The 20,670-nt window shown below is 45.2% G+C and overlaps 1 protein-coding gene across 9 annotated transcripts in view; it reads left to right on the top strand.

The window, feature by feature from the left end:
- Nucleotides 1-20,670, top strand: part of anks1aa (ankyrin repeat and sterile alpha motif domain containing 1Aa) — a 66,870-nt gene that overhangs the window by 11,001 nt on the left and 35,199 nt on the right. For 6 of the 9 annotated variants that reach the window (XM_078288074.1, XM_071894535.2, XM_071894536.2 and 3 more), the window contains exons 2-13: nt 972-1,052; nt 1,294-1,450; nt 2,471-2,533; nt 11,078-11,374; nt 12,217-12,292; nt 12,412-12,513; nt 12,613-12,699; nt 12,880-13,049; nt 13,343-13,405; nt 14,286-14,424; nt 15,407-15,450; nt 16,567-16,666. In XM_078288074.1, coding sequence (XP_078144200.1) covers nt 972-1,052; nt 1,294-1,450; nt 2,471-2,533; nt 11,078-11,374; nt 12,217-12,292; nt 12,412-12,513; nt 12,613-12,699; nt 12,880-13,049; nt 13,343-13,405; nt 14,286-14,424; nt 15,407-15,450; nt 16,567-16,666 — 1,379 coding nt within the window. The remainder of the gene's footprint in view (nt 1-971; nt 1,053-1,293; nt 1,451-2,470; nt 2,534-11,077; nt 11,375-12,216; nt 12,293-12,411; nt 12,514-12,612; nt 12,700-12,879; nt 13,050-13,342; nt 13,406-14,285; nt 14,425-15,406; nt 15,451-16,566; nt 16,667-20,670) is intronic. The other 3 variants (XM_071894539.2, XM_078288073.1, XM_078288072.1) reach the window with 2 other exon arrangements.

Below are 20,670 nucleotides of genomic sequence, written 5' to 3'. Positions count from 1 at the left end.
GCTAGCGTGGGCCTACCTTACACTAATATATCCTCCTCTCCCTTCAATATTGTTTGGCTCCATATGGTTGATAGCTAATTGTATTGTCTAAATAACTATTTGGTAGTGTCACTGATACACAACCGAATTATTTAGGCCCTGCAGGACAAAAGCCTAGGTCTACTTTAGGATCCAGCCTAGAATGAACAGGCTTAGGTTTTATGGAGTTGCATGTAAACTAGACATAGCTGGCTCAGTGGTGATACTGTTTTTTTTCTTACCCTCCTGATTTCCTGGTTTCTGTGCTGCTGGCCCATGCTTCCTCATTCCTGTCCTCTCACTCATTTCTCTAGACAGTTCAGGAAGGAACGCCCCCACCTGTGTGTAGGTGGGGTTGGGCTGAGATGTGAACCATGGTGCTTGTGTGTTACGGGGCTGAAAGCCAACTGCTGTGAGAGACTGGGACACGAGATAGCAATCAGCATGGAATCAGCCACACCCACAGTTTAAAGCCTTTACAGAGGGGGACACTGTGTGTGTGTGTGTGTGTGTGTGTGTGTGTGTGTGTGTGTGTGTGTGTGTGTGTTAATAATCTAATTGTGATTATTTGACAGAATATTGCAATTGCGATTTAAACTGCAATTAATATCATCACAAATTTTTCTTGTCATAAATGTTTTAGAATTTTAAAATTGCTAAAAAAAATTAAAAAAAATAGACGTCAGTTTGCAGGATTTGCTGTGTTTGAGTATGATGAAAGGTTTTTACCAATATTGTACTTTATTCATGTACTGAAGATTACCAGCAGCACTAAAATACCTTGTTTATTTGTCCATTTTGGACGCCCCTCTCTTAAACAAGATTAGAAATTGCAGAAGTTCATATTGCGATTTCGATTTTTTTTGTATTAATTGTTCAGCTTTAGTGTGTGTGCATGTATTGTTTGTGCCTGTGTTATGGAGGTCTAACTGTCCTCTCTACTCCTTTAACAGTATCTGGAGAGGCCCCAATGTGAATTGTGTGGACAGCACTGGATACACCCCTCTCCACCACGCCGCCCTAAACGGACACAGGTAGATCAGACTCACATGGCTCTGGGAATGGGGAGAAACGCCTGTTGTAGCCTTTATTAGTTGCTCTGTTTATGCTCTGCTTTAAATGAAGTCCGGCCTCACAGTGAATTGTCCCACTGGGATGATAAAGCTATTGATTGGCTGACTGCTAGGCCATTGTGTATTTATTAGTGCGGTTCGTACTCTTGGCATTTTCTGACCTGCCCTGTCCCTTCACCTGTTGCTGCGTATCTGTCTGCAGCGAGGTGGTGGAGGCGCTGCTACGTAACGAGGCCTTGACCAACATCGCTGACAACAAGGGCTGCTACCCCCTCCATCTGGCCGCATGGAAGGGAGACCAACGCATCGTCAGACTGCTCATTCACCAAGGACCCTCACACCCCAAGCTCAACGAGCAGGTCTGACAAAGCATTTTCTCTCCCGTGTGTGCGTATGTGTGTGTGTTTTCTCTCTCTCTCTCGGTTCCCTTTTCAAACACATCCACAAGCTCAACAGATTATATCTTATGACAAGGCACGAGTGAGGTTACTAACGCTGCCAAATTCAGTGTCTACAGTAGACCTATTTGTTCTGGTCAAATGTTAAGATGACTGTAGAAGAAACAGCCCAGCAATGGTTTCTCATCCCTATGTTTATGTGATGAACACACATTTTAAGGCTTCAATAATTCATGAATGCTTCCCTTTTCAGCACTGTTGGTGAGCTCTAGTGGTATCACAGTCATGGTTTAATCATGGTTTAGTCAGTAACCATAAAGATGCCACATTGAGATAGTTTGGTATTGAAATTCTAGTGTAGCATGGCATGTCTGTTTTTTTGCTCTACGTTATTTTTAAAGTGAACATGACTGTCAAACAGGATGTCAGGGCATTAACCGCAGTGCATCATGAGTCTCACTTTACTGATATTTGTTATGAAGTGACTTGACGCCATGCTAATGTGAGAAGTGCTTGTTTCCCTAACCATTTTAACTGTTTAACTCATAATGTTTGATTATTGTTTGGCTGCCCACTGCACAGCCACCAGACCAGCACCGTCTCTGACCTGTCCTGTCAGGGATGGGTAGAAATGACCCATCATGAGCCTCACAAATTTAGTCAAAACTATAAGATTTCACAAAACAGTAGGCCCTCTACGGATATAATTATAACAAGTCAGCCAGATTAAGAAGCATTATAATCGGAGTTACCCACGCCTCAGTTCTCCCAGCTGGAGTCCTGAAGGCCTGCGGACCAAAGTCTCTGATCATTTTGTGTCATTTCTCCCAGACTGTTCATGGCATCTTTTTGTTCATTAACTCAATCTGATTTTTTCTCCTTCTGTTCATTCAGTTTGACTCATTCGTGACCATCATTCATTCATTGCTTGTCTTGACTGTGTGAAAACCCATCGGCTTATCTTCTCTTCCTCCCTCCCAGAGCTCTGTAGACCATAAAGAGTTCAAACGCTGTGGGCCCTTTGACCCCTATATTAACGCCAAGGTGTGTACACAGTGCTGCCAAAAGAACATTTCCTTTTTAAGTGCTTCTTTGCTTTTCTGCTGGCCTAGCGAATCCCTATCCCGCCCCTGTCTTGGTGCTGGCTTGCCATGCTTGGGTTTGGTTTGTTGCTGCTGCTGCTGCTTGCACTGCCACTCTGCTGCAGAGATATGGGGAGCTTGGGGAAAATCATTTTCACTCTCTGTGGATATCTTGTGGATTTCTGTCTATGTTGACTTGTCACACATTTCTACTGACATGTTATGATGTTTTTCTGAAGTTGTTGAGGATTTTTTCTGTTTCTGACATTGTATCACTGCACACCATTTCCTCCACCTCACAAGTAAATTTCCCTACTTCCATCACTGCATCTTACACTACCTCACTGTTAGGAATCATATACAGCAGGCCCTCATTAATTTACGCATCCACTGGGGATAAAGGGAAATCCCCTTGGTGACAGACCGCGAACGTCGCTAGGTTATGGACACATGTTTTTTTGTCATCTATTTGTGTGTGTGTGCATTGACGTGGAGTAGCCTACATGTTTGATCAGGCTTCTTTACATTTCAGTAGGAGTGTCATTAACACCTAGTTAATCCGGCTACCCTGGGATGCTCTGATCACAGCCTGTCTACCCCAGGAGGATTCCAACTCTAGCAGATACCGCGGCGGTGACAGTGTCACTAACAGTGTCACCTCTACAGTTACAGCACAGTGCTAACGTGTTGATAGTTCCACGATTGCATTTTCAACAGGCCTGAAAAACCCATCCAGGCCCATAGATAAGGCTGAACACTATTTTTGAACACTGTCACTGTCATTTCCTCTGGACTAAGCTTCTTAGTGTTTTGATGGGGAGGCAGGCTTTCTTTAAAGTGCCAGGCAGCAGTATATTACAGCGAATGTTCCTGCAGTATTGGAATTTAGCTGCCTTTTGTCTTGCTTTTTTTTCCCCATGTAGTCTATTTGACGGATTTAGCGGTGAGCCTGTCAACTTGAGATTTCTGTCTATTGAGATTTTGGACCAAGTCTTAATGTAAATGCTTAAGGATAGTTTTGGGGCCACTACCTGGTCATGAGTCTGAATAATTGATACCTTGTTATGAATAAATCAGAAACAGGGATGCAGTGTGGATGCTCTGGCGCTGCCTGCGGTCATGGTGATGGCATCATGTGACTGAGTGGGCGGGGTGGATCCTGCCTCCCCTCTCATCACAGTATAGGACCAGAGAGCCATCTCATGAGAAGGAGGACGGGAGCTTTTCTGTGTACCAGTCTCCACGCATCAACATCAAAAAGAGCATTCCATGCCATGCTCGTCTGTGTGAGTGTGTAAATGTGTGTTTGCGCCCCCCCCCCCCCCCTTCCCCGTTTGTGCTTGTGAGCCTGCGTTGCTGAGGAGAGAAAGAGGTGGGACGTTGTCATAGTAACAGTGTCACGGCTGATTGGTCGTGCAGAGGTGGTGAGTGACCCAGTGGAGAGACGGCGTGTTTGTGGGGAGGGAGTGTCAGGGAGTTAGCTCGCCAGACATGAAAGGTTTGGGGTGGGGGGGGGGTGGGGGGCACAGTGAAGGATGGGCCAGGACTCATGCAGGATCGGGGCTTAAGTGGATGGAGTCGGCTTCAGGGACGTACCAGCCCTCAGCCTGGACTGGGTTCAAATCTCTCTCTCTGTAGTCCCGGTCCAGCCAGCCACACTAATGTTTATTCATTCTATCTGCTGCTCTCTACTACTGATAGTGTCTGCAGTGGGTAGGACACTTTGATGCTGCTCCAAATGTCTCAGTAGGGCAACACTATTCATCACAGTGGTTTGATTGTACCTTCAGGGATCCCACCCGGACTGACCCAGTTATCTGAGTATTGAGGGTTACACAGGGTTCCTGCATACATTTGCATGAAAAAGTATGAAAGTAAGTAGTAGGGAAGAAATATTATCACAATTAGTCCTGATATATACATACAATAACATCTTTTCTGTAGTTTTAGACCTCCTGTTATGTCAGATATTATGATATTTGCTGTTGTGAAGAATAATCTTCATCTATAGCGTGATATGGCCTAATTAATAGGGGCTGGGCAATTTAACTAACAGCATAAATCATAGGAACAGCAACTAAAATTCCAATCCAGTCGAGAAATTTAGGTCTGGAAAAATTGAATTTTGGAATCAAAAACCTGATTACAGAAAATTCTTCATTTGACCATTTTTATGACGGTCTACAATTATCTCTTTTTTTAATCAACATTTTCTCTAAATTCCTCGATAAAAAGCTGTAGCCTTTTTTCTCTCTCTTTCTTTCTCTTGTCATTTTTTTGAGTTGTATAAACTATGAAGTCTAGTCTGCCTAGACTCTTATAGAAACCCATCAGTGCTACCTTTCTCCCAGACCTCATCCCCTAATATAGGTCACCTGTCTATTACAATATATGTGTACATCATTTCCTCTGACCCAGGCTCAGATGTCCGGGTGCTGTGCCGAAAATGTGAACAGTCACTGTTGTGCATCCTGCTTTACAGTGGAAAAACTCAAATTGAATAAAATGGTACACAGGAAAAGTGGAATAAATGGCGATTAACAAAAATAAGGCCACAACATATTGGCTTTTTGCCAGATATAAGCTCATAACATATTCAGGTTGGACATGGATCATAAGCCTTTCTGTCAGGCGGGCTGTACTGCATCTCAGAGGCCTGACTTGGGGTAAGCTAGGATGTTGATGGCAGCAACATCAGTAATTTCTTCAGACTTGGTCACCTCATTATCTGTGGAGCAGAGCTTGTTTCTCTCCTTCCCCCAGGCACAACGCCCACAGTCTGCCAGCACGCTCATTCATCCCCTCTGTCGCCTCAGCGTCCATCGCCGTCCTCAGCACATCACATCTCCCCCACCCACCTCACCTTCTGCTCCGTCCTCGTCCTCCACCACTCGCTCGCATCTCTGTCATGCTGAGAAATGTTGGCACCGCATTTGAAGAGGCCTTGAGGGGGACATCTTATTATTTAATTGAAGGGTCTCCCTTTCTCGGTTGTCATGTCATTCACATTTGCATATTTGTGGGCGTGCGCTCGGTATCTGTCGGAACCAGCTGTTACCGGAGGAGCGTTTCAGAGCAGAGATGGTATCTAAGAAGGCTTTTTAAGTTGGTTTTGTTTGGAGTGTGTGTCTCATTCAATCAAATGTGATACAAGGGGAAAACTGTATCCTTCCTCTACAAGACGGAGAGGAAGGGTCCACTGTACACAATTTATAGTCTATGGCGGGTAGACAATTACACGTCCATCTTGTTATTGTGAAGCCTGTTTCCTATGGAATGCATGACAAGTGAACAAATAAAAATTCAGATTATTTCTATGCAGGCCGAGAAAGAAAAGTTTGGAAATTCAATTTGACCATTTCTAGGTTTCTAAAATGAAAAAATACAAAAACACATACAGTTATGAAAAAGTCTGTGAAGATCATGCAATTCACAGTAGGGTGGTGAATTTCTAGAGACTACATCACTCTCTATATATAAAATTATAAGCCTATAGTCAAAGGTGTAAAACAATGAGCAATAAATCTGCAATGTCTGAAAACTGTGGTAGGAAATTTTAAAATTGAGAATGGTAAGGAACCCTGCTCTGTCTGTCTGTGTGTGTGTGTGTGTGTGTGTGTGTGTGTGTGAGAGGGGGAGAGATGCGTGTTTTGTATGTGTGCACAGAAACTAGGGGGATTTAAGACTGTGGCTGTGAATGTTGGCATGCAGCGAGCCTGGCAGCCCCGTGGCACACTAGCTGCAACAGCTGCTCGGCCCACCCCTCCCCCACCCCTCCCCACTACTACTACCACTACCAGGGGGCGGGCTGACGTAACCGCTGCCAGCCCGCGCGTCACGTGACAGAGGTCACTAGTCAAACCGTGTTACCATCTCCCAGCCCCAGGTTGCAAGAATCATAACATCCCCCCTTCTCTCTCTCACTCTCTCTGTATATCCATCTCTCTCTTCTTCCCTTTCAGAATATTCCGCAGTGTGTATAGCATCAAAACACTATGGAGTGTAATCTCCAGCTGTTTCTAGTTAGCGCGGGGCTTATCAATGAGCGGAGACCTTAATCTGGTCGTGTTTGACAGGCACTGAGGTCTAAATCAGGATGAGGTTTTTCGCTGTCAGTGTTGCCACAGTAAAATCTGGATTTTCCATAAAAGAGCACAAACTGTCCAGGAAGTCTTGGCTATGCCTTATGAATGCTAATCTCTTCCATCTCCCGGCTAAGCTGCTAGTCGTTGGTGGCGTTTTGCGTAATAGCCTTCAGAGCTCTTGTCTTGTTAGCACATGATTGTTTGTTTGACTGCTCACGTGGCCTGTGGTAGTGTGGTGGCTCATCCCAGTGTTTTTGGAGTGAGGTTTGATGTTGGAGCTCACCCAGTCCTCAGCATTATCAACCCACAAAACATCATAGAATAGATTTAATGCTCTAATATACTGTGTGTAATAATAAAGAATATAACAGTGATCGACTAAAAATCACAAACTGATGTAGTATAAAACTGTTTTGAAATGGGAAATCTTAAGCTGCAAGTTATTAGATCTCTAAAATTAGTTTTAAACCAGGCTACTCATTTTTAGTTCCCCATATGTCAGTTTTTTGCTCCCTTTCAACTGCTTTTAATGACAGAATATTTTTACCCAATAGTATTGCCTGTGAAATTATTTAATCAATATAGTCCACTTGTGCTTGCAGTCGCCACAGAGTTCATTGATATTTCATTAGTTGTTTTTCAAGTAATGGTTTATATTGATGAGTGTGGCCATGCTGTGGCTCATAGTAAACTCAGTGAATCAGAATTTTTTTTATATCCGTCGAATGCAATGGGAAGGAATTTGACCTGGTTAATTGGTGCTGGCATATTACAAGGAAGTTACACATTACGTGATTCACATCGCATGACATGCATTACATGAGTGGCACAGTAGGTGCAGGACACAGCAGGACATCACATAATAGTGCAGACAAGACATACCCTGTGACATTAGACTAAACTAACACAAGTACGCAGATATTACAGTACGTAAATACAGTATATTGTACAACAGCCTTAAAATATGTTGCACTTCCTACCAAAAACATGCTGTATCCTATGTGCCTCCACTGAAATTATACTAAATCTGAATTTAATCTACTAATCTGCTTGGTAAATTCAGCAAATATTTAGAGAGCCAGGTTTTTATCTAACGCACTATGAGCCTAAATCAAAACATGTCAGACCTCAAAATGGTGAGAAGAAGCAACATGATGTGTGTGTGTGTGTGTGTGTGTGGTGGTGGGGGGTGTCCCCTGGAGGGGCAGTGCAGGCGGGCCTCTATGTGGAGAGCATGCTTAGCATAGCTTAGCATCAAGAGAGGCAGGGCGAGGGTCCGTGTCACGCTGCTGCTCGCTCCCTATCTGCGGGCCTGAGTCAAGCGGCTGGTCAGCCATGGTTAATACGATCAGATGCTGGCTGACACACAGCTATGGAGAGATGGCACCGACCAAAGCACTGGCAACAGAGAGGAGCCAGGGGCCTGAACTAAGATACTGCGTGGTCCGAAGCAGTGATCTCAGTTCATGGAAACTCCCTTGTGTATCTTTTGTTGCAGTCCTGTATTGTACTGTGAGAAAAGGCTGCATGTCTCACACTCAAATGGACTTATCCCTACAGTAGAAATATTCTGTAGTCTCAGAGAGACAGTTTCAGAGACAGTGATTTCGGATGCTTTCCTTGAATCATTTTATGGGAGATTTATTTGGATTATTATGGAGGCAGCAGACCTGCGTATCTGAGGCAGTGAATCACGCTGATGTAATCTCAGCATGTATGTTTGCCTGCTGAAGTCATCTGAATAGTCGGAGTAAATCTCTCTAAAAAGCTGTCTAGGATGATGACAAAATGCTTGATGGTGCGTCACTGATGGAAGACGGCATGCTCTTTTATGTGTCGTTCCTCTTTAGCAGGGAGACTGTGTGTGTGTGTGTGTGTGTGTGTGTGTGTGTGTGTGTGTGTGCATGTATGTGCGCACACTCGAAAATCTGTTTTTTACATGAGAGAGATTTGGTTTTGTTTTGAGACAAAGACAGTATTGGAGAAAGAGTAATCAAATCCCAAATCCCACTGATAAAATCGCCTTGGCAATGAAAAGCTAGGTCAGCTTCTCATTGAAAGGTTGTTTTGAAGCGTTTTTTTCTCTTTCTTTATTTGTTTAGTGCAGTTCACCCAAAGCAGGAGGTTGTTTCTCAGCCTGCCTCTGTCGCTCCTCTTTAGATAGGCAGGTGTCGTTTTGTTTTCTCTTAGCTCCTCCTCCTTTCTCTCGGCTCAAGCTGTGACCTGCTCTGCCAGTGTAGTACAATACTCTCTCTCTTTCTCTCTCTCTCTCGTTCTCTCACTCTCTATCTCTCTCTCTCTCTCCCACTAACAATGAAGGAGAGTTACCTGCTTTGTGAAAGTCTAAGCAACGGGGCTACTGACACCTGCCTCACACTGCCCCGTTGTCCCCTCCACTGGACGTCCTGTCTTCAGAGTGGCACAGCTGGCATTTCCCTTAGGGAGCCACCCGACCTGGCACCGTCCGTGTCCATGTGGGCCTTCTCATGCCAGCTGTCAGCCCTTTGTAGGTGGCTCCGTGTGTTTGGAATGACTGACTCTCGGAGCATGTGGTTCCACCAAAGCTGGCACTGTCTGCCACACCCTGACACACAATGCTGACTAACACAAAGGAGCTGTATGCTTGTATAGACTGTATTTGCAGATTAAACACATGCCCCCATTCCCATGTTTACAGTTCTCTCACACCTTAAGGGACTGAGAGCAATGATCATAGTGTTTTCATGCCCTGATTGCCACTCTCATGCTCTCTTTCCTATTGTAGGTAGGATTGTGTCTTTAAAGACCGTACTGCTGTTCCCAGCCTTCCTCTCCAGAGATTTAAACCTTAAGTCTTAATTATGACTATGCATGTTGTCATTGTGTACCTGTTGTTTTGTGTGTAGAGTGTAGAATTGGTCAGTATATAGACTATTCCCACGCTATCATCTCAGCTGAGCTCATGGATTGCAGGTTTTGCCCCCTGCTGGCTATTCATGGTAGGGATCAACATGAGAACTGGGGATTCTCATGTCTGTTTTGCTTGCTGCTGCATGTGTGTCATTAGATGTAATAATTAAGCCTACCACTTATTGTGTTTGTGGTGTAATTGCTGCCTACAGCTGCTGTTCAGTTTGTATGTCTGTTAGCTGTTGTTGGACTACATGTGGCCTAGACCTATGATGAAAATATGAGGTCGTCCCACAGTATAGGATGTACCTTTCCTTTCTCCATAACCTAACCATAACATGGAATATTGTTGGCTAAGTGAGCAAATAAGGATGACACTCATCCTTTACTGGCTGTTGACAGGATATTTATAGAATCCTTTCCCTACTCTTTTCTCTCACTGTACATTATGTAATACACAAGACCAGTAGAGTTTATATTCCTGTCAGCCAGTTCGGCATCTTCTGCAGAACTTCTCCTAATTCTTGGCCATTTGGTAGCAAATCAACTCGGTCTGATCGCAAGAAGATACAATATCTCAGTCTGAGGGAAAGATGTCCCAGATGGCTCCCTAAACAAAGTATTGTCATTAATATCATAATGACAATATTCAGCATAAATAATGTCATTGCCTTTCATCACTATCATGCAGCCACTCTAGAAACGTAACGGTCGCTGTCATCACACGCGTCTATGTATAGGCCTACATGTGTCTCACTCACTCAGGCTACAAACGCTTGGTTACAGTATGTGTCAACACAGCACTCACCTCTTGAAAAAGCTGAAAAACTGCTTTATAGTCACAGAATTCTGTGGTATTCTACTATTTACATTGATGTCGGCCATCTTGTAAATGGCTGCTGCCGTTGTGGGGTCTGCTGAGGTGAGCTACAGTAATCGTGCCTCCAGAGGTGTGACAACGCCTCTCGAGGGGAAAAGACTAATGAGCCAGGCTTCACTCTTTGTGACCATGCGATGCCAATACCCCTCTGACCCTCTGTCCCAGTGACCCACGTCTGTGCTTCCCATCTGCCTGGGTGCCTTTGCCTCTCACCCAGCCGCTGTGCTACTGCCCCGCTGCCTCTGGCATGTAGTGCCATCCAAGGGCGGCTCCCACCCACCTGGCCTCATTAGTCCCGGTACCATGCACGTCTGCCAGTCCTCCACACAGGCCCACCCTCTCCCCACGCTGCCAGACATTCCCCTGGGCCTCATTATATGCTTCGACATGATTGGTGCTTTTTCATGACCTTTTAATCTGCTAATTTGGTGAGCTCTTGGCACTGATTGGCTTAACCTCGCTGTGACTCCGCTGAGTCACCTGTTCCCTACTCATTAACGACCGTGATTCACCCCCAAGTCCAGTCTCTCCTGATCTCCTTTATCTCTTTTTCACTTCCTCTTCTTTGTATGTCACTTGTGCTGTTTTTCTGTGCTGCTTCTCACATCTTGCCTTGCCTCCCCCTTTTTTTCCTTCCTTGCCCCTCCAACAGAACAACGACAACGAGACGCCGCTGCACTGTGCCGCCCAGTATGGCCACTCCGAGGTGGTGCGGCTTCTGCTGGAGGAGCTGACCGACCCCACCATGAGGAACAACAAGTTTGAGACGCCGCTGGACCTGGCTGCGCTCTACGGGCGCCTGGAGGTCGTCAAGCTGCTGCTCAGCGCCCACCCCAACCTGCTCAGCTGTAACACCAAGAAACACACGCCGCTGCATCTGGCCTCGCGCAACGGACACCTGTCTGTGGTGGAGGTGCTGCTGGATGCTGGCATGGACATCAACTACGAGGTGTGTGTGTGGCTGTGTGTATATATGGGTGTGAACTTGAAAGCTTCATGTATAGAACTGTGCGGGACGCAATCTATGAAACAAATGTGTCCCTTATTTCAAGTCTGAATATGCTGTCATGGCCCAAAACATGTTGGGTAACTTAATCTGTCCTTGCAGCACTTCCTCTCGCTCCTTCCTACTAAAGCTATGAGATTAAATGTCAAACTCTTAAGCTCTTGGTCTGTAAAAGAAATGCTGTGTTATCGCAGCAGAACTGGCCTGCTCCCCCTGGTGGGCCCCATGGCTCCGACTCTGTACCAAACTGTGCCATCCATCTGTCTAGAGCTACATTTCCATCCACTCTGTCCTCCTTTCCTCTGTCTCAAGAATGAGGCGTCTATTCAGTGTCCTTCAGGCCCTGCTTCCTGCAGGTTTCAATTAGCATGGCCCTGTGAGCTGGAAAATGATCTGCTTTGATTCCTCAACCAAATAATTGTCCATAGCGAAGTGGGCAGGGGTGCTGGGGCATAAATAGCTGCCCTGCCATCTATTTCACGGTAAAAATGTGTGTGATGGAAAAGGATTCCTGCAGGTTTAACTAAGCCCCAACAAACCAGCAGTAAGAGGGGAGTCAAAGTGGTGTGGCTGTCTAGATAAGACCTCCATTGCTGTGTTTTTCTCTCAGAGGAGAGGGTGGATCAAACACAAAATATGTCTCTAGATGTTATGCCATGTGTAGTACTTGCACAGAACATTACTTTTCTTACTACTCATTATCACATGGGTGTTTTTCCTCTCTCTGCCTCACTCTCTGCCTATGCCTCTGTCTCTTTCTCGTCTCTGTTTCTCTGTCTGTCCAGACGGAGAAAGGCAGCGCCCTCCATGAAGCCGCTCTGTTTGGGAAGACTGACGTGGTGCAGAAACTCCTCAGTGCAGGTCAGACTTTCACGCCACACAACCGACATTCGAAGCACTCACTACTCTTAACAAATGTCACAACAGCACTCGAAACGCCTATTAATGAAATTAAATCTGCCCCTGCTGTCCTTGGCCAGGTGTTGACGTGAACATGGTCGACTACAAGGGCCTGACGGCGCTGGACACTGTCAGGGAAATGCCCTCCCAGAAGAGCAGGCAGATAGCTGCTCTCATCCAAGGTAAAGACCCCATGCGCAAACGGAGAGCGGCGGTGGGAATCATCCTCTCGATTTCACGTTTACCAGTTGTGATACGATCTCCTGTTTGTCTATTTGCAGGCCACATGACTGGCAAACCCCCCGATATAGACCTTCCCCCTCCGCCAATCCCTCCACCTCTGGAGAGTCCCAGCCCACGGAAAAAAAGTACGATTTACCAGATCTCACAGGGTCGAGGCGTTGAGTTTGTACTGTAGCAGCAGCAGTTCAGTCAGCAGTTTAAACGCAAGACATTGACAAATGTAATATTAAGGTTTTTGCTTCTTTTTGCAGCTATAAATACCTGCGTGTATCTGCATGGATGTGCGTTTCTGTCTGTGTTTTCAGGTGATCTGCAGAAGGTGAGTGAGTTGATCTCGGGGCTGGCCCCGGGGCCCGAGGAGGAGAGCCCATACGAGGCTCTGTTTGAAGCCACATCTTGCCACTCTCTGGACAGCCTGACCAGCGGCAAATCCTCCGACAGAGACTCTGGTCGACCGGATAGCGAAGCTGGCAAGGTTAGTGGTGGTTTAACTGAAAGCCACCCACACACACAAACATGCACACATAGTATGCTTGTCAGATGGTCTTATAGTGGAGGAAATCTGTCAGAACTCCCACTAGAGGGTGATAGCGGTCTCTGTGTTAATACTCCTCTCTCCACTGGACTGGGTCACAAAACCCCTCCAGCGTTACACTTCTTGTGGTATTGCATTTCGGATCTTTGATTTATCCTGGCTAAATAAAATGCAATATAAACTAATAGTAAAACGGTTATTAATTATATATTCTTGTTCTGCGTCATTTACAGAAAGACCGTCTGGTTCACCCTTCACATCCCGGACCAGGTCATGAAGAAGAGGTGAGCTCGGAGGTGAGGAGTTAAGGCGATAGAGCTGGATGGAGAATGGTTTCTTAATTGCCCTCCGCTCACCCACCGCAGCAGATCCTCAGATGTGGCCTTTCGAGCCATGCTTTAATAGCCATGCTTTAATGATCACGCCAGTACGACTTTGACACCCGCAGCGCTGGGCCACCGCTGCAATTTAGTTTGTAAAGTCGCGTCAGGACGATGGCACTGTTGGACGGATGTTTATCTGCCACTTAGAATGTCAGCGCTTTCACTGCCACCACCCCTTTCAGGACTATTCTCTTCACGCCCGCTGCTCAAATCAAACGACTCCTTAATAAATATTCATCTGAGTGCGACACGGGACACAGGGAGCGAGGGCGTAAAAGGCAGAGAAGTGGAAAGGGAGCGAGGAGGAGACAATCAAAGGACAGGCTTGGTCTAAGCTGTGGCTGACCATGGACGTGAACACATCTTATCTTGGAAAACCACTGTGAATGCTTTATTTCTTACATTATGGTTTTTGATAAATACACACAATGCTCACTATCTTTTTCTAACAATTTAAACAAATGAATAAAAACCCAACAAGTGAATGTGTTTTGGCCCACAGTAAATATCACACACAGTCTCTTCCTGGCAAGTGCACATACGAGATATGAGACTTTACCATTAGAGGGTGCTGTGGAGGGACGACGGCCCATAGATGTAGCTGTAACCTCGCTGGAGGAGTCACCTGCGTCACAGAGTATAAATTCCACTCTAGCTGTAGTGTATACCGAGGAGCTACGGCAGCTGAAGTGACTCATTCTGCCTCCTCTTTCCATTACCTTCTCATTCTCACCTTTCTCTCCCTCAATTTTCTCCCTCCCTCTGCTCTCTCATTATCTCCCTCCTCTCCCAGGCCCTATATACTAATAGCAGTATTGATGAGAGGGGGGAGCCGGTGGAGGAGGAGGAGGAGGAGGATCACACGTATGAGTTGCTGCTGACTGCACAGACCAAAGTTCCACCGCCCAGCCAGGAGTCCCAGTCCCATAAAGGTAATGGTAAAGGTTTCATTTCCAGTAGCTTTGTTCACATCAGATATTTAGATTTTGGTCTATTTTGAGGGGGTTTTGTGGCTTGTGTCCTTGGCTCACCCTCTCCTCCACTACATACCCACACCCTACCTCCTTGCATACTGCGACCCCTCATTCCTTGAAGGATTAAAAGCGAGTTGGAGAGGAGCTGCGGTCATTTTTCCAACCACTCCTTAAAGCTCTCCTGCTGTGAGCTGCGTGCTTACAACGTCTGAACACAACAGAAACATCATACATTTCTATCTTGATTAGCCAAGAGAGGCCGCACACAGTCAACCCTTGAATATGTCGCTCTAGCCGCGGCTGTTTTTTCCCGTGCATAAGCAGCAGGCCCTCCTACTTAGTAGTGGCTGGTGAATGGCATCGCATGTAATTGGATTAAAGGGGATTAAATTAGCAGGCCATTTTGATCCCTGGCTGTTGATGTAGATGTTTTAAAACCGTCCCTTCGGGGCTTTCAGCTCAGTCAGCCTCACCAGCACCATTAGAAACGTCACCGAGCTGAAGGGTTGGAGTTTAATCGCTGATGTAATCGTGCCTCCCTTATTTGTATAAATGATGGCGTTAGAAAAATGGAGCGTCCAATCCTTTACTCACGTTCTTTTTCCGCTCTTACGCTGGACAGAAATGCTTAGTGATTAAGTTTTTTTTTTCTGTTTTAAGGCTACTTTGTCATGTCTCCATACCCAGCCCTGTTTAAATGGCAGGGAGATTCATCTTAAAGTCTGTCTGACTTTTAGCCTATGTCACCATGCATAATACATGATTTTATTATATATCACTTCCCCATTCACTTAGCATAATGTCTCTTCTGGCAATCATAACCTGCACTGGGCTGTCTGTAATTCAGAGGATATGTTGATGAATTGAACACTGAATGGATTGAGGCAGTCATTTATCTGTCCAAACTATGACCTAACTCTTATATTTTCTGCCCGCCTAGATGAGAACACCACAGTCCAGTCTTCCAACAGTGTCCTACCTCAGGTAAATAATATGACTTTCTTCCATTTATCCTCTGCAACTTTTTACATCTTCATCCCTCCATCAAGCAATCTGTGCAACTGTGGATATATTTTGTTGACAGGGTTGGTATAAGCAATATGGTAATGGATTCTGCGCCATAATTTGCCTCATTGCTTCTCCCTGCCAGTTGCAGAATCCTTTTGTAATATCTGGGCGGTTTGACTGTCAGAGAACAGCATCCCCAGCTGCAGTTTGAAATGCTTATATACAGTAGAAAGCTATATGATGAAGATGACGGTCCCTTCATGGTCAGACACTGAGACATATGTTAGCAGAAGAGCCCCCAGGGATCCTCTTTGTGTTGTTTTGAGGAGGAAATCAAAGCCTGGCGTTCAGCTCCATGTCGCCAAGTCATTTTTCAAGTTTTCCTGCGGCAGGCCACAGTTTACACACTGTGGCCTGCCTTTCTCCGAGCTCTTCATCAAGCAATATGGCCGTGTCACTGCAGTTCACTGTCGATCTGTGAGTGTCTCTGTCTAGTGTCGGTGCCGCCAAACTTCCTCTTTGAGGATCAATGTTAGATTTATGGTCCTTGTCTCGCCCCTGTCCTTTCTCCTTTATTCTTTACTACTTTTAATGTCGTCTCTACTGGCCCTAGTATCTGGACGCCTTCGTAAATCTGTCCGTTAAATTTACTATCCTAACATATCTATTTTATTGCCATCTCGTATTTATCATCCAGTTAGCAGATTTTATTATTGTTACCCCCCCCCCACACCTCCACTGCTCACATCTTATTTTTCTTCATGTTCCTATTGGATTGGATTTGCTCTGCTCCTCGGCTGCCTAATCATAAAAAATGAGCGGCATGGTGTCCTCTGCGCTCTAATCAGCAGCCATCTGAGCCAAGCCATATTGTGGATGATATAGGCAAGCCTGCCACCAGCGCTCTAATGCAGGCAATCAATGGGATGCTGTCTCTGTTTAATACTAGACTAGCTGGATAATTAGCCTGGGCTTATTGGCTGCCTGGGCCAAGGCTCGGCAGACTCTAATATGATTGGCTGGTGGGGCAGAAATTGTTTTGGAGGTTTGTTGTGATTGACAACTTTTCTCTACCCTGCTCTCCCATTGCAGCGTAAGCCCACTGCCCCAAACGACCTCCGACCCCCAGGCAAGACGAAAGACACTCTGCAGCCCCCTGGACCTGGACGGGCCGGCCCACGGCCACCGGGAGGTGAGTTTGACCTCACAACGGCTTTAACCACATTTTAATAAGCTTTAAAAAAAACAACAGAGGTGGGGACTCGAGTCACATGACTTGGACTCGAGTCAGACTTGACTTGATGCATGAAGAGAAGACTTGAGACTTGACTTGATGCATGAAGAGAAGACTTGAGACTTGACTTGATGCATGAAGAGAAGACTTGAGACTTGACTTGACTTGGTTTCTGGTGACTCGGGACTTGACTTTGACTTGTACTTTGATGACTACAAAAGGTTTCTAAAGTTTTGACAAAAGATATTGTGTCTGTGTAAACGAAAGTGATGAGATTTGTTCCACCAGACAACTGAATTTAAATTCTGTTGTATGGAATGATTGAATTTATTGAAGTTGAAACTAATTATAGAAGTCAAACTCAATCAAATCAAACTCTCTTACCAAGTTTTTATCCTCTTAAAACCATATTGCATTGAAAAGTCCTATTTGTTTGATATTTGGTTTTCTTTAAGATATTAAATTGATACTGGACTCTTGATTTGCTCTGACTTGACTTGGTGTTCTACATTTAGCCTTTAAACTTGACTCGAGACTTGTGCCTCAAGACTTGAAACTGATTTGGGACTCGAGCAAAGTTGACTCGGTCACAACAAGCAGTAGTCTGAAAGAGGAGGACAGAGCAGGAGAGTATGGAGAAACACATCTGACTTGGAAAATCACAAGCCAAGCATGTCGATGAAACGGGAGAAATGCATCTGAGCTTCCAGAGTGAGACTGGCCGGCTTGGATTAGCGCTGCCAGGGAATGCATGATTGGCATTCTCCAGCAGCAGAGCGGATTTGGCTTGTTTAGGACGGGCTGATTGACATTCCCTGGCAAGTGAGCAAGGGAGACTCATTTGGTCGCCAATATGAAACAGAATTCTTGATCAGATTGTGTCATGGTCCCGTCTGAAATCCTCATCCCCACTTAAAGCTGGATGTGCCAGATCATCCAGTCAAGCATGAAGCGGAGGTGTGGAGCTTGTCCGTGGCTTTTGTTGTCACTTATGCTGATATCTTCATTGAATAATTAGTTATGTAGCATATGTTTGTTAATACATCATCTGACTTGCTGATACAAAATGTGAAGAGATGCATGTAGGCAAGCTGAGTTGATGCTGCTGTGATACTTTTACAGGTGGAACCAGCTGTGTTAGTAACTGAAACAAATCGTTCCATTATAAAGAGAAGGTGTTGGCATTTCATGGTTGTGGCAGCAGTAATATCAGTATAATTTATCAAAAAATAGCAAACTTTTATCAACCTGTGTGGCCTTGATGCATTAAGCATAAGTGGAAAGCGGAGATGGAGTCTTTTAGAGTTATCGCTGACGATGTGGTTTCCTGATTTTATTATTTTTTTTAAAATATCTGACACATTTCATCAACCAGATAATACCAGCAAATATTGTTTTTAAAATTTGCTGCATTTTGTTCGTGGTGGTGTTGATGTTCCTCTTTCAGTTGATACTTATTATATTGATATTTAAAGCATCAACTGAAAGAACCTTTTTAAACTTTTTTTGATCAATTAAAAATTGTGATCTCTTGACTGAGGGCAAAGGAAAAGGCGGCTCTGACTAACATCTAATCACATAATTAAAAAAAAAAAATTTGTCCAAAGGGCCTTCAGATGACCACCTCTGATGAGTTTAAACATTAAAATTGTATTAATTTTTAACATAAGCACCACTTTTATTTGTGGGACATGTTTTGTGCCAGGTCTCAAGAGTCAGTGAGTCAATTTGACATGATTATTGATGTAAGAATGATGTTGTGGGGGGTGAGGTAATGTTGAACACACTTCCTTGGATCGCAGTAGGCCCCTCATTTCCTTTTTCCTTACTGTTACCCTTAATCACTCTCTAGTAGTTGGTTGGGCACCGTTTTAAGCCACAGATACCACAAATTTTGGTGTACACATAAGTAATAGTCTTTGTGATTTTTTTTTTTCCTTTTTATTGCACATCTGCAAGTTATGGTTTCCAGCTTTGAGCTTTTTTTCACCCAGACAGTTGGTCCAGCCTGCCTGCTCCACTCTGTGAGAACAGGGATCGGAGCTCAGCACACTCTTGGCTGGTGCAGGACACTTGCATGGTCAGCAGCACCAAGGTGTTCATCATCTGTCACAAACACATTGCTGTTCTCAGCAGAAATATTGTGTTACACTGTGTTGCCCATCAAATTTCTGCCTCCTCGTAGTAATTTATGGGGTTTCCTAGGGATATTTCACTCAGTAGTAATATTCTACTGTATCCTACTTGCAGCATCCATAGTATACGATCATGTCTAACTATAATTAAGAAGCAAACTTAACCTGAGGTGCTGGAGTTTATATATCAAAGCTTGTTTGAACATAGTGTTAGAAATACCTGTGTACTTAGTGCTTTGCCTCTCTATTGAGAATTGCACATGAAGCTGTGTTGTATTCTGTGCATGCTGTTTGTTGTATACGGCAACATGCTGCTATCAGGGCATTAGTGATAAGGGGGATAAGGATAAAGAGCATTACTTTATCATGCAGAGCTCCTAGTCCCCATTTCTGTCTGTTGTTTGTGGTTTGATACACCAATTTTCACTATTGACTGGAAATGTCAATAGAAGTATTTGTTTTCTCGCTTTACTGTAAAGACCCAAACATCAATACGATGGCCTGTAGTTCCTTATTGAATTTCTGCACCGCATGGTACAGAGTTAAAAACGTCCACATTTTAAAAAAAAAGAGTTGATTTTCCCCAGGCAGGACGTGAATTGACTTTGGACTGTAGATGGTGTGACATCCAACACGGGCACAGCGGGGTCTGCAAAACGAACATGACATCGCCAGTAAAATATGGAGCTCACACTGCCAAATGAAACACACATGCCCCCCCCCCTCTGTGGTGACCTCACCCGTCTATAAAACCTGTGTGTTTCTCAGAGATTCTGTCTGTACGCATTTCCAGCCGCAGAGCGATAGCAGCAGGGGATGCAGTGGTCTCGGTCTGTCGTCTTAGCAAGGGTTAACACCATGTGAGATTGTTGGAACTGCACCGATTCGCTCACTGGGCGTTCACGCTCCCCAGCTGCCAAGGACAGGGTGGGTGTTTGGCTGTGGTCCGGACATATGTGTGCAGTGCGCTCACTCACCCTTTATAACACACACACACAAACCCACCCCCTCCCCACACACATACACACACAATTTTCCTAAATGAAGCGTTGGTGGAAGGGGGCACAGGGCGTTGCTTGGTACACTCCCTCGCTGCAAATGGCCCCTTAAAGAGTACAGGAGCAGTGGGGCAAACTCAGACTGATTCCAGGGTGGAGTGGTACCATTTCCCCCCCACATAGATATGAATCTTTCCCAGCCTGCCCGTTTGATGTTTTCCTTCTTTGGATAGCAGGTTGAGAAATGGCAGGGCAGAGCCAACTGCCTCTTCAGCAGAACGCTGGCTGAAGCCGTTCTCTGAAGGACAAACTAAAAACTGCCGCAACAGGTCACTCGTCTCCTGTGGTGTCACTGTCCCAGATTCCCTGTCACCAAACACCCTGACCCTGTCGCCCTGACGGAGAACACACACACACACACACACACGTGTCAGAAGACTAATTATCAGGATTGTGGCTAAGAGTCTGGCTGCTGGAGGATCGAGTGATTCGAATTTCCGTCCCTGAGCTGCCATTATAGGGTCTAGAATTAGAAGGCAGAAAGACAGAGGGCTGCTGGTCACACGGCGAACAACAACACACAGCTGCATCACTCCGGTTCAAAGGAAGAGGTGCACAGAGCGAGGCGCAGAGTGTTTTTTTTTTTCCAGGCTTCAAAGCCAAAGCGTAGATGAAAACGTGGCACAACCTGGCCGCACTGTCATTCTGTGGCTGATTTTGATAGTGGAAAAGAGGCTTGGGTGGCAGTAATTCCTTAGGGAGAGGGAGGAGGGAAAGACGGGGCCTGCTGTGAGAAGGAAATCCGATTGTTTTTAACTGCACTTGCTGT

This window comes from Centroberyx gerrardi, chromosome 14, assembly GCF_048128805.1.
Source record: "Centroberyx gerrardi isolate f3 chromosome 14, fCenGer3.hap1.cur.20231027, whole genome shotgun sequence".
NCBI lineage: Eukaryota > Metazoa > Chordata > Actinopteri > Beryciformes > Berycidae > Centroberyx > Centroberyx gerrardi.
The sequence above is the reverse complement of the archived record's forward strand: the minus strand, read 5'-3'. Positions and strand labels throughout refer to the sequence as shown.